Source organism: Diabrotica undecimpunctata, chromosome 7, assembly GCF_040954645.1.
Source record: "Diabrotica undecimpunctata isolate CICGRU chromosome 7, icDiaUnde3, whole genome shotgun sequence".
NCBI lineage: Eukaryota > Metazoa > Arthropoda > Insecta > Coleoptera > Chrysomelidae > Diabrotica > Diabrotica undecimpunctata.
In genome coordinates, this window is record NC_092809.1 from 126,592,012 (window position 1) to 126,607,166 (window position 15,155).

General features: G+C 33.4%; 1 protein-coding gene across 1 annotated transcript in view; it reads left to right on the forward strand.

Moving 5' to 3' along the window:
• Positions 1 to 15,155, forward strand: part of LOC140445795 (uncharacterized) — a 65,323-nt gene that overhangs the window by 11,093 nt on the left and 39,075 nt on the right. The window contains exon 2 of the mRNA XM_072538142.1: positions 9,865 to 10,214. Within this exon, the coding sequence (XP_072394243.1) occupies positions 9,871 to 10,214 (344 nt within the window). The 5' untranslated portion in view covers positions 9,865 to 9,870. The remainder of the gene's footprint in view (positions 1 to 9,864; positions 10,215 to 15,155) is intronic.

Below are 15,155 nucleotides of genomic sequence, written 5' to 3' on the forward strand. Positions count from 1 at the left end.
AAGGAATAACACCAGCTTTCAGAACAAATAACAACCTAGGCAAATATATTAAAAACAACAAGAGCCAACATAAAAAACACTTACACAGTGGTGTGTACAAACTTAAATGTGGCGACTGCCCAAAAACTTACATTGGTCAAACAGGTAGAAATTTTAATAAACGAATAGCAGAACATAAAAGGGCTTTCAATAATAGAAAAACAGATTCTACATACGCACTTCACCTTCTAGATCATAATCATTCTTTTAATGACGAATTTAAAATTCTCCACATTCAAAATAAAGGCCTTAAGCTATCTTTGTTAGAATCTATGGAAATCAACAAATTAAAAAACACAGATATAATTCTGAATGACCAGCTTGAGACAAACAGTTCTCCCCTCCTCAACCTATTTCATTAGAGACTATAAAGTGTAAACCCATGCCAAAAACAGATCACTTGAGAAAGGCAATCAGTCGAAACAGCTGTAGTGATAAGAATTTAAAATAAATTTTGTGGAAGTTTTGAAAACAAAGTTTTCAGTGTTTTATTGTTTATATATTGTTTATAATGAAACAAGACTTTAATCTTATGCATATTTTGTTTATGACATCTTGTTATTACCAAATTTATCAAAACCAGTTATTAGATACCTGTATCAAAGAGTGTCACGAAAAAGGCTTTTTCCTTGCTAATTTGTCTAGTCTACACAGAGTTGGGCGGTATAAGTAGTTTGAAGTGCAATTACCTGTCCAATGCTCTTGCGAACAATAACAATTTGACATCGTAAAAACACTTTAGTATACGTTATGCTTTTAAATTTCAATTAAAATAAATCATGTTTTAAAAATAATATAACCATTAGTCAAAGAGCATTAACTGTACAAACAATATGCCACTTAATATGAACATTTGTAGCACCTTCCTCGTTAACACATTTACCGGTTAATTTAACATATTTATTAGGGCGAAACCTTACAGTAATTTTTGGTATACAAAACAAATATTTTAATATCCTAAAAACATTATATATAGAACATACGTGAAAAAATAAAATAAGCCCTTAATGTTTAAATCTTCATAAGAAATGTAAATCATATTACATCATGATTCACAACACTTTGATACAGTATTTGCTACAGTTTGGTTTTCGCGGACTGCAGTGGGATGAGAAGACTCTTTTTCATAAACGTCCTTTATGTTTATGTGCGAAATATTTGTTTGTCTCACGTGTTTTTTTTAAGCGAAGCTTCAATACTGGCGTTATATTACTTTTTCTCTATAGTAATGTGCTGAGGCAAGCGTCATAAAAATCAAGCCACGACACGGAAATAGCCACGGAAATAGAGCCACGAAATAACGGTTCGTGGTTTGCAGTCACAGTAAACAGTTGGAAGAGTCCATTTAGTTGTAAATAACACCACGTTTTTTTAAATTTACATAGGCAAGTGTCATACAGCCAGTCACAACACGCTAATATTTTCTAAACAACAGATGGAAGATTGTCCAGTATAATATAAAACTATACTTTTTAACCTTTCATTAGGAGCATTACAAACATTATTGAGGAAAAATAGGGAACACGTGGGCACTCGGTTTTCGTCTAGGTAACTATCAAGTCAATGTTTTTAAGACAAACTAGACTAAACAGGCCATTCACGTTCCAATTTTTAGTACGACTAGTGGTCCAATTTCAGCAGTTGGATCTGAAATCGGACCGTGAGTGGGCTGGTTGGATTAGTTGGACAACTAGTGGTACGAGTCTGAACATCTAGAGGGACGACTTGAAAGTCCGACTTCCGACTGGCGACGAAGTGGAAGCGTGAATAGTGAAGTTGGAAGTCGGATCACAGGTCGGATCGAAAATTTCCTCAGTCAGTTGACCTTCGTAACCTGTAAGGTATGAGATTTCTATGAATTATTTTACGCAAAGATCCCTAGTTCGCAAATATTTAATAGAAACTAAACTTTCAATTGCACGAAAATTACCCCTATTAAAATACACGATTCTTCGTCATCATCTACTTTTTGTTGGGGCAAATTATTTTCCTTTCTGTAGAGTTCGAACACTCCGACACAGGTACAATTTCCAATACTCCGGATTGGCTATAGAAGAATTATCAACAAACAACGAAAATTAAATCATAGTTGTACTGAACTTAGAAGTAACTTTCTTAATATTGTTCTGAAGTTATTTTCTTGTAGCATCTTATGCAAATTTACTATTTTAATTGAAGATAAGTCTGAATATTAATTAGAAATTAAATTTATTTGACTTTTCGACTTCAACTTCGAAATATTTTGATAACGATTTCCGAAGTGGAAGTCCAAACGTCAAAGCATAAAGTTGCTACAAGGCGTTGTTCAGTACTGACACATTCACGCATGACCGTATCTTTTTTGGAAATTAGTAGACCAACTTTTTCCAGCAACAGCGAAAAAGTGAAGTTATCTATTCTGAGGTAATTTTTGTAATCATCCTCATCTTTAACATTGAGCAATTTTGTGTCACAATAGTTCACACGATCAACAAATAATTTCTACATCCAACATTTTTTCTTCTGTTTTTTTTTTTTCAAATGGTAAGGATAACAAGCACAATGCTGCAATTTTCCTCCTCCTAATTATATTTTGCGTAGTGTTGACTCGATACATTTTTTGGTTAAGCGATATACACCGTCGTGAAAACAAACTATAACTGAAGTTGGACAGCTAGTTATATAGCAAGTGGATCTGAACGTGAGTGGAGACGAATATCCAACTAGTAGTCCTACTAAGTGGGACCGCAAGTCGGAACGTGAATGCCCAGCTTTAGGTCACAGACAGGAGGTAACGACAAATAGGGTAAAACAGAGTTTAGAAATTAAATTAAAATTAAGGGAAATAAATTGATTAAAACGTAGGAATACAAGATGCACATTGATTAGAAGTATAGCTTAATAAATGCCACTGTTAGGCTGTGGAGAAATATGCTTAATGGAAGATGGAAAATACTCTGATCGTTAGCAACACGGTTACACAACTAAGGATACTACGTTATGGGCTTCAGTCTGGTAGAAGTGTCTTGGTCCGTGTTCGACAGAGCTAGACTACAAGAGATTTGTGAGTGAGGTAAATATAAATAAGAAAAGAAACTTTTGGGCACCACCCTATTTTTGAAGGAATGCGGAAACCTAGTAGATACGAAAATGGATAGAATATTAGATAAGAGCAATAACTTGAAAGATATAAATTGAAGAGAATGGAAAAAAAATAAGACAAAGACAATACGAGAAAGATACAGCTGTAAAAATTAATGGGAAAATTAAAGTAGTTGGCTGTATACCATCGTTTAAAAAACTTATACAGAAGTAAAACACTTTACATTTGTATGTAAGTATAAAACATTTAATTTAAAACTTTTTTTAAAAAAGTATCGTCAAAATTTACACAGGTGCATAACGTGACGTTTTCGATCTCGTTCAGATCATCCTCAGTGCCTTCTTTTGTAATCGAAGCTAACACTAAAAAAGTAGCTGTGACATCAATATATGGTTTCAAATGTTTCAAACTTTAAATTCTAATGTGACCCTAGGTCGATGACATTGGGTAAAGATTTAATACTTAAAGAGCAACATGTTTCTTTGCTCGACTTGAACACGTGGTTCTTGTCAGTTAAAACGAGTTGGTCTGTGTCGGACTGTGAGGACTGAAAAATTAATCGAGAAACTGATCTACGTTACTTATAAGATTTTTTATAAATACTATTAATTTATTCTCTTAAGTACAAGCATTACTTTGTTTAAATATTTGTATACTAACCTATGAAATGTTATTCCTGAAGATTTTTTATCAACATAGCTACTGCTACTGCAACTACGTTGAGAACAAGAAACTATTAGTATGCTTTTACTATTACTATTGCAATATAATATTACAGTTACTATAAAAGTATTAAAACTAAAAATTATTCTAAAAACAACAAACGTAAACAATCATACACGATCTGACACAACGATCATAACAATATGGCCGAAGTAAGGTCGTTTTTAGTCACGTGATGCCTCTTCCATAGATTCTAACTCGATGATAAAATCGAATGACCTGTTTACATCTTGCATAGAAAGATTTAACTTGTCTTAAACCTGCGACGACAATATACACAGTGGCGGCATGGCCCAATATTGATATCTGACTTATCTACCTATTCTCCAAGATATAATTGCTGCTTACTAAAGATTGGTGATTGATGAACACATTTTGTTTTAAATTTTGATTTTAGAATGCCAAAAGATAGTGAAAATACCAAAAAATCTCCCTGTCACAAAATGTGTGTTGACCAGTGTTATAATTGTATGAACATTAAAATATATTAAAAGAAGAAAACGAGTTTCTTTAAAAGAAATAGATACTATAAGAGGTGTCAAACATGATTTTATTTTATTCCCTATACTGCTCAATATGTATTTAGAAGAAATAATTAACGAAACTTTCGAAGAACTAACGACAAATGTAAAAAATAAATGGTCGACCCATCAATAAAATACCATTTTACAGATGACACTGTTCTAATAGCTAAATTCTGGGAAGATCTCCAATAAATAACACAGTGTAGCGTAATAACAAACTTTGCAACATTGAAAAACTTGACAATACATAGAGAACAAATAGAGAAAGTCCAAAAGTATAAATATCTGAGAACAATGATTAATACAAATAATGTGTACGTCGAAAACTTAAGTCAAGAATAAGAGAAGCAAGAAATTGTCGTCAACAAAATGAAAAGAGCATTCTATAACAGAGATAATATAATGATTTTAAAAACAAGACTGCTTAGATGCTATGTGTTCTCTGTGTAATTCTACGGAATGGAAGCTTGTCCATTAAAAGGGACATTACGAAGAGATTGGAGGCATTTGGACTAGGAATCTACAAAAGACTACTGAGGATAAGTTGGACAGATCGTTACTAATGTCGATGTGTTGAGAGGGATAGAATATCACAAGGAATTAATATTAGAAAATTACATCATCTAGGACATATCATGTAAAACAATCATTACAACGTACTTTAAGTGATACTGCAACGAAAAACACAGCTAACAAGAAGACGAGGAAAAAGACATAATTTCTGGAGGAACAAATTAAGCCAATGAACTTCCATGATGACTATCCCTTCTAGGGAGAGATTCTCCTTCTTCTTCAGTGCCTTATCAGATCCGGGTGTTAATGATCATCAAGGATATCAGGTTTTTGTTAACATCTCTTCGGAAGTCAGCTCTTTTGTTAACAGTTTAACGGAAGTCACTTGAAAATATTTTCTGAGTTTTTTCAGCCTTGAGATACAATTGCGTCCCGATCCCCGTTTGCCAAATTCTTTGCCCAGCATGACGAGTTAAAGAATTCGATATCTTTCTTCGTTGCGTCTTACGTACTGAAAGTTACTTTGTTTTACTAAGTTAAGCACTTGTTTTTCATATCTCATGCGCTGTAGGACTTCGACATTGGTGACATGGTTTACATGACAAGATATCTGCAATAGCCTCCTGTAGAGCCACATCTCAAAGGCTTGGATCTACTTTTCAGTAGCATGCATCAGTATCCAGGCTTCGACTCCGTATAGTAGCATCTTGAGAAGGTAGCACCTCGCTATCCACATCTTGGCCTTTAAACTCAAATCACAGTAGCACATTAAGGATCTCATTTTGGTAAATGTGGACCAAGCAATTTCGATTCTGGACCTAATTTCTTTAGCTTGGTCATATTATGAGTTAAGGATAGTAAAGAAGAGATGCACATAAAGAAAAATATTTTTTAATAATAAACTGCATTGCTTACAATTTTCTTCTTGTGGACATATTGCTGTATTTAACAATAAATAAAAGAAATTGTTTAGAATTCACGTAAAAATTATTTTATAGGCTTGTGAAAAATCACAGGCATATAACCTTTCCAACATGGGTTTACAGATAACGTTGGAAGGACACCAAATGAATTTAATAACTGATTATTTCTCTTATTTGCAGTAATTAATAAAATTGACGCGTACAGGATGTCATTAAATTACAGTTTTATCAACCTCTACATCGTTTACGCAACATGGACAGAATTATAGAGACATCTTCGGTTAAATATAATTCTACGTATCAATTACGCCAATAAACCAGCGAATACTTTGTGTGATCAATGACAAAAAAGAAAATGGTATGTGAATAATAGGTAAATACATTGTTTATACTATAATTGGATAATTCTCTGTACAATGTTCTTGAAAATAATGTCACAGGATGTGAATACCGTCAGGAAAAATCGAAAGTATTTGTAAACTATTATGTTGGAAAGTTGCATTTCTGATTTATGAAATTATTAATTATGGTTACAAAAATAAATCTAGAGATATATTTAGGTTGTGTGATCGTGTTTATTTTTATCAACTCTATATTAATCTTAAGCTTTGATTTAATGCTTCTATTGAAGTGACAGTTTGAAATATTAGTTATTTGTCTATACAGGTAGCGTCCTACAGTGTAGTAATGTAGATTTTACTAGACAGATGAAATTGGTTTATACTTCCCTCCTGTTTTTTCTTTCCCTCCTCTTTTGTTTAAAGCTTCTTGTTTAACTTTTTCTGCGATGAGTCGCTTGTAGAGCTTCTCGGTAAAGTGGCCAACAGTAGTCCCCCATCATGTTAGTACTCCAGTGGCTCTGGTAGCGTTTTTCCATCAATTTAATATCCTGGTGAAAACGCTTACCTTGCTTTTCACTAACGCCTGCTAAATTTTCCGGAAAGTAATCAAAAAGTAAACTTTCAGGCTGATCAAACATCCTAATTTTTTACATGTTAGCTACAATATTCCTTATTCTGGATCTTTTACATTTTTTAAATATTGTGTAACAACTTGTTTAAATAATACCCATGCTTCTTTCGCATTTATGGTTACTGTGGTTTTAAAGTTTACGTCGAACATCCTATTGCTAATGTCGGGTCCTAAAAAGACGCCTTTAAGTTTTAAGTTTAGCTTCTGAAGAGAACTTTTGGCAAAGATACTTTAAAAAAAGGTCCATCTTTAAAAATAATAAATAACTCTTTAAAAAGATTATAGTTTAAGCAATAATTGCTAACGATTTACTAATATTAGTCAACCCGTTGTTGTTTATCAACTTTGTCACCCAGTTTCACTTGATTAAATTCACGATATACGACAATTGTCGATATTATATTCGATGTGTAATATACCTCCTACATATTCATGTTAAAATTATATACTGAATAATTGCACCTAACTACTACAATCATATGGCCTGCAGTTTTGTAAGTAATTGAACAAGTTGGTAAATATTTGCTATCCGGCTATTGGTTTTTCTTTTTTAACCGAAGCGGTTCAAAATATAGACAGTGAGAAATGTTCAGGTCTTGACGTAGTTTCTGTTAATTATCACTTTTGATCGTAGTATTACTTTTGAAATCTTTTTAAGTCCTTTATTAGGATATATTTTACTGATAAAGTCCAATCATAACTTACCCATTCTGTTTTGAATTATTTTTTTTATTGTATTATAGATTACGTCTCCTGGTCGAAGTTAGTAATTATTATATTGTTAACTCTTAAACGGACACACCGGTCTCTAAGACCTTGAGTGTCACATTATGCTAAACTTTGGCAACTCTCGGTTCTCCCCTCCCAAATATGCTTCTATCAACTGCCGAGGCATGTAGGTGCGTTTTCACCAAAAACGTTTACAAACATCTACACAAACATTAGCAAATATTTGCTAATGTTTGCCAACACATGTTTGGCATAGTTTGTCAAAAACAAGAACTCGAGAATTTGAGTAAGTTTGCAAACATTTGCCATCGTTTCGTCTTGTTTGTACAAAATGGCTCCGAGAAGAGAAGTTATATGTACAACTAATTTTATAATCATATTTGAGTTAGTAAGAAACGAGAATATAAAAAAAGAAGAAATCGTAGATTTTGTATGTCAAAATTTTTTAAAAAGGAGAAGTTCAATAGAACTAATTGATTCGTCCACACTATTTCTGTTGCTATTTCACACCAGGCGTTGAATTTTTAAATTTATTGTAGGTTTCTGGTTTCATTTTGTAAAATTCAATTATTTCTAAACATTTCTCATTATCCCATTCCATTTTTTTGAAAAAAACAAATAAGTCACGACTAATCGCTCACCGAAAACAAACTATTCCTTTTTACTATGATAGACTATAAAACCTAGTGTCTCCACCAAACACGCACGAACAACGAATCCCTTTGAAGTACCGACAGCCGACGGAACCGTACCAAACAATTGCAAACGTTTGCAATTGTTTGGGAGCGTTCTGAAATCTGTCTACAGCAACCAAATAAAATTGTTTGCTAACAGTTGCAATCATTCGCAAGCGTTTGCAAACATTTTGCGCGCTGGGTGAAAACGCACCTTAACGCGCGCAACCACGATTAGTATATGTTTTGAACTCAGAAAGAAAGAAGAAAGTCATACAAATGCATAAAATGTACAAATAGCGATCCTTTTTGCTTACAGTGCAGCAGAAAAGTATGCAATAATTGTACTGTAATGGGAGTCTAACTTTATAATTAATGGTAGTAATTATTGAAAATCGGTGTTTTTACTTAAAATAGTTCTAAGTTTTTTTAATATTTTTGTAAGTATACCTGTGTTAAAAAATAAATTTTCACATTATTAGTATCAGTATTTTCTTTTATCAATAAAAATATAAAATTATGCATCCAAAATCAAAATCAATGTTTCTATGCAGATATTTTTGCGCCGGGTCCCTGAGACCGGATGTTTCCCATTATGTGCTATAGACACATGTTTCATTATTTAAGTTTTAAGATGATTACAACACGTTCTATTCCATCTTTAAAAAGTAGTTTGACGTGTTTCAGCTAAAGAAATCTTTCTTCCCGACATTTATCTCATTCATTTATTAGTCTTTGTAATAGCTTTTTCGTCCTAATAATAGCTGCAGTACTGTAGTCAATAAAATAACAAGATATAAATTCAGATGCTTCCTGCAGAAAATGGACAAGGATTATATGGCTGGACACAATAAAACATTTTAAATGAAGGATCTTCATGAAATTATAAAGCACTCATTGACAACAAAACTGGACAGATGCCGCTAAGTATTTAATTAAAAAAGAGAAAATATGGGTTATAGGTAACTAGCAGAAGAGACTATAAAACCATACCCATGTTATTCCAACGAACAAGATGATTTTATATTCTGAATTTTCTATTTCTCACAAACATATAACTTTACTTATAATATCCAAACAGTCTATTCTGTATCCAAACTTTATTACCGTATTGTATTATGAGCTTAAACATGGAAGTAGGTATGTCCGAAAATACAGATATTTGTTTGCTTTGGCATTATAATTTTAGTAATCACTTTTGAAAAATTTTGAGAGTCACTCTGAAAGAGATATTTCTCTTTTTGAATATACTATAATGGTGGAACTGCACTGTCACCCATTAAGAACAACACTATCATTTGCTGATTATTGCCTCCAATTACTAATTATTTGTATTGAAATAATAAGAATGGCCGAGGTTTATGAATTTTTGTTATTATAGTGAAAATAATGCGATACAAAACAACGTCTGAGCGAAATACCGCACAAATTGAAAAAAAAACACTTTTTATTAAAGTTCCGACTTAAGTTTGAATATCAAGGTGACAACCGCTTCCATTTGGAGGTCAAAATCTTAATAAACGTTTTTATTATACATTTTATGAGCTATATTTTTCAAAAGACAGTTAAAAATATTTTATGTACTTGATACCATTCCCAAAATAAGACCATTGTAAAACCAGAACTCTTAAAACACTGTAACACTAAATTTTACGGTTAGTAATTACAAAAAATTTCTATTTTAGATAAACATGGTGCAATACTTTTTAATTCTTCTGGCTACTGCATGCCTAACATCAGCGTATCCCAAAGAAGGTCCTGCAGAAAACAATAATCAACAATATCAACAAAGGCCGGTGTTCGTTCTTCTGGATCAAACTCTTCAAGATCAACTGTACGCACAACAAATTCAAAATGAGGTAAGAGTTAAAGCACCGCTACAAGAAATACAACAACCTCGAATTCAAGAACTTCAACAACCTCGCATTCAAGAGCAGCCTCAGTTAGAACAGCAGCAAATTTATGCACCAGGAGGTTTTCAATATGGAGATCCGCAACTTCAATATCCTGGTTATAATCAGCAAGCATTTCCAAGGCAAGTAATTTAATAAATTTTAATACTATCACAAGAATAAATATTAAACTCAACAGTCTTCCGGCTTGAACCGCGTAGATTATCATTGTGTCGAGCTTTCGATATCCTCTTTGACGTCTTCTTCAGGGCTTCTGATGTCTCATTTTCCCGAACCCCCAGACACTACTACACTGATCACTAACCAATACATTACTGCTACTGGGAAAGAGGACAGTTCATTTATACCGTCGATGGTAACGTGGTTTGGGTGAAGGTTGGCGAGTGGGTTAGCGTGGTAATTGGCGCGAACATTTTTGATAGTAGGATTTTGATTGGCGGTTGGAGCAGGCGATATTTTCTTTATGAGAGGTCTCCATGTCGAAGGTAACCGTATGCTGTCATCTCTTTTATTGAGACTATTTGGCCTTTTTCCAATTCTATGGCTTCTCGGATAATTCTCGGTTTATAGAAGCGGGCGTGGACTATGGTTTTTGAGTTTTCAAAATCAATTTTGTGTCCTGTATGAAGATGGTGTTGACCTAGAGCTGAAATTGAATCGGAATGGCGGACAGAAATGGAATGTTTATATATCTTATTTTGGATTCTACGATTTGTTTGGCCTATATAAGATCGGGCGCAGTCTTCACAAGGAATTTCATAAACTTCGAGTTGTTCATTTGGAATTTTATCTTTGATTGATCGGATAAGAGATGAAAGTTTTAGAAAGAGATGTAAAGTAATTTGCGCTGGACAACACATGTGAAACGTATGCAGGAGAATGAAATATTTAAGAAAATAATAAGACATGCACCAGTAGGAATAAGGTAAAAAAAGGGTAAGACCCAAACTTAGATAGATGAAACAAGTAGAACAAGATCTAGTAACTCTAAATATTACCGACTGGAAAAAGAAAATCAAGGAACAGATCAGAATGACGGAAAATCATAGAACAAGTTAAGACACCCACAAAGGATTGTAGAGCTAACGACGAATCATGACCTAAATCACTAAACGAGACCAGAAACTAGCATAATAAAAAGAACCTGGAAACATGTGAAATAAGAATCATAGGAAGAATAAGGAAAGATACCGATATACAGATCAACAAGAAGAGAGAACAGAAACCCATGCCGGAAAGACAATATAAATTAATTGGTAGAATTTCAAAAGGAAGAATGGAATAGTCACATTAGCTGAATTTCAGAAAGTTGAATAACTAAAATTGCTTAAGGTAAGCTATCTATCGGAAGAAGAAGCGTAAGTCGAGTAGAAAGAGATGGAATAATATGATTCCAATGCAACAAGAAGCAACGTTGAAGAAGTACATTATACATTGGAATTTATATTATTTTTCTTAGAAGTTTCATAACATATACTACTCATCAAAAATAGACGATTTATTAATTATTCTTATAGTTACATATATCATATGCATATTACATATATTATAGTTATTCTGCACCAATTTAATATAATCGCCAGAAAATTTAACATGTTAATTTCCCTAAAAAAGATAAAATGCATGGTTATAGCAGCAAATATGATAAGATGTAAATTGAAGCTGGAAGGTCAGATAATAGAACAAGCGATGGAGTTTAAATATCTAGACACCACATTATCTTGCTACGGAAAGCTCGAAACTGAAGTGGAAGGTCCAGTGAATAGAGCAAACAAAGCCGCGGGCTGCCTGAATTAAACAATATGGAGAAATAAAAATATCGGGAAAGAAATGAAAGGCAGAATATACAAAACAGTCATCAGACCACTAATGACAAACGCGGCAGAAACACGACCTGACACAAAGAGGACAAAAATGTTGTTAGAAACATCAGAGATGAAAACACTTAGAAATGAACACAACTTATGAAGTAGATGTAAGGTGGAGAACATCAAGAACTGGGTAAGAAATAGAAGAGTAGAATGAATCGATCATATAAGTGGAATGACAACAAATGTAAAGACGGCAACAGACGGTTCCCCAATAGGAATACGATCAGTAGGAAAACCACGAAAACTATGGAACGACAACTTACTGGAGGCACATTGAAAACAGACAGAGTCATGTCTACATAAAAAGAAAAAGAAGAAGAAGAAAAAGAAGAAGTAATAAGTTACAAATGATTACTTCTATTTACTATTAAAAACATAAACATATTATATATCATAATTAAAATAATAATTTATTACAAGACCCTAAAAAGAATATTTTTTGATGAATATTGCTGTAATAGTTACAATAATTTCTTAAACCAGTTATTCTCAGTACATAACTTATTCATCGAGAGTCTACATGCGTTTATTGTCTATGCAAATAGAGTAAATTGGTCAATGACAAAAGTCGTCAGTAGATGTATGTACGATGCGATTAAATTGTTAATGATCTTTGTAACGAAATATAACTTAAATGGTTATAATTTCCAAATTAGTAATTTTTCATAGTTTTAATATATTAGTATATCAGTAGAAGAACTGGTTAAAAAACGACTGGTTAAAAAAGAAAGTTAAATATTTGGTCTACAGTTAAACATATCAATCATACACACATAACCGCGATTGCCCTGTTTTAGGTTGTAAGCTTATACTTATATCTGGGATCACTGATCATAAATACAGGGTCACTACATGAAAAAATAAAACGTAGATGTGATCTAGCAAAAGTTGCTGTAGAAAACATGGCCAAAATATGGAAGGATTCCCAAATTTCACGAACTCTAAAAATGAGGTTGATCAGCTGCTTAATATTCCCAATATTATTAAAAGATAGACGTTAATGAAATGTTCTGTTGGAGAAGAATGTTACGGATTCATTCGACATACCACTGGATAAATAATTAAATTTTAAATGAACCAAAGATCAACAAACAGCTTTACAGCAAAGTCCATCTTCAACAATTAAAATACTTTGAATATGTTATAAGAGCAGACACAGAAAACATGGAAATACTTATTATCCAAGGAAAGATAGAAGACTGAAGATCGCGAGAAAGATCCCCAACAAGATGAATCGACTAAATTACGGGAATATGCAAAAGACCTATGCATGAGTTAAAAGTAATGACTAGAGACATAGATCTTTGAAGATGGACAATACACCACGATGACCACTACACTCCCTCCAGGGGGTCAGGACTGAAGAAAGAGAGAGAAAAACTTAGTTATAATCACACTTTTATAACGTATATCATTTTTTTTAAATAAAAGTACTAAAATCATCTGCTCTAAAACATATGCCGTGCTTAAAAGCAGCTTTGGAAATTGTTGCCTTAAAAAACAAACTTATCAAAGACAAAAGTGATGAGTAACGACGATGAATTGGATAGACATAGACGACATAAAATTGGAAAACGGAGAAAAATATGTAATTTAGGAGAAATAATTAAAATAGGCCATGAAATTCAGCCAGCCGAGATAAGACGAAGAAGAAGACAAGCTTGGGCAGCATGGCAGCAAATCAATTAAGAGTTAATCTTTTATACATAAACCAGCTAATTGAGATAGTGACAAAATATAATTATTTAGGTACTTTTTTGAACGAAAATGTTGACAACTCTCAAGAAATAAAGATAAGAATTAAAAAGGTATGGAGTACGTTTATGAAAATAAAACAAGCATTCTGTAATCAAGATCTAAGTCTATACTTAAAGGTCTGGCTTATGAGATGCTATGCACTGTCAGTACTGTACTACGGCATGGAATATGGACACTAAAGAAGGACATTAAGCAAATATTATATGCTTTTAAATTCTGGTTGTATTGTAGAATACTACGATTTTCATGGAAACAGAGAATTGCTAATACCGAAGGTCTTAGGATACATGAAAAGAGAAAAAGAAGTGGTAATAACTATTAAAACAATAAAACCTTATTATGAGAGTTGACAAATACAAACTGCGTCGATTCATAATGCAGGGAAAACTCAACGGAAGACAGTCAATAGAAAGGAGCAAATATTCCTGGCTGAAAGTCTTCGTGAATAGTTCAACACCACTAATAACCATGTATTTAGAATCTCAATGTCGAAGGTACAAGTAGCGTTGATGATTTGCCAACCTTTGGAAAGGAGACGGCACTTAAAGAAGAAGATGCCTCTATAATTCTCGGGAGTCGCTGTCTCCCTTCTTGTATACACAGGAAGTATGATTCCTAATTACCAGTTTTCTGGGATGACTTCTAGTGTTTCTCTCTCTCTCTCTCTCTCTCTCTCTCTCTTGTAGTTTCCCCGTTACTAAGAATCGTGATTTCTTCCAATATTCCTAAAAATTTTTCTCCAGTGGTCTCTATATTCAGCTGCTCTGAGATCTTCGCAAAATGAGTTTTCGCTGAATTCTTAATTTGGTCGGACTATCTAGTTGGTGATCGTCTTCTTGATCTTTTTCCCGGAACGTTTCCAGAAACAATTAATCTCTCAAAACTGTCGTCACCTCTGCGAATCACGTAACCGAAAAATTGCAGAATACATTGCAGACATATTATGAACAGCCTTTTTTTAATCTCAAGTAGGTTTAAACATAAAGAAAAGACTAAGAACACAAATATCAGAACAAATAATAAGCTATTTTGGACATGTGCTTCGAAGAAATGGTCTCGAAAAACTTACCATCCAGGGAAAAGTAGAAGGCAAAAGAAATAGAGGTAGATCTCCCACACGATACAAGGACCATATTGTTGCTACCATTGGCGCTCCATTGTCAGAATGTGCTCCAATGGCAGAAGATAGAAAAACGTGGAGGAACATTGGGAAATTTAGCTAATAGCTTCATGATATCACAATACCTGCATCAGATCAACGACTATGGACTTGAGCTGTCCAAGGTATGCGCAGCATTCTTCTCCAGTACCACATCTCAGGGCATTCACCAGTCTTATCTTGATATTTTGAGAGAACTTTTGTTGGGCGACTCATCGCAGTTTTTGCCATATCAATACGTTTCCAAACTTCTGCTTCAGAGTTACTATCGTTAG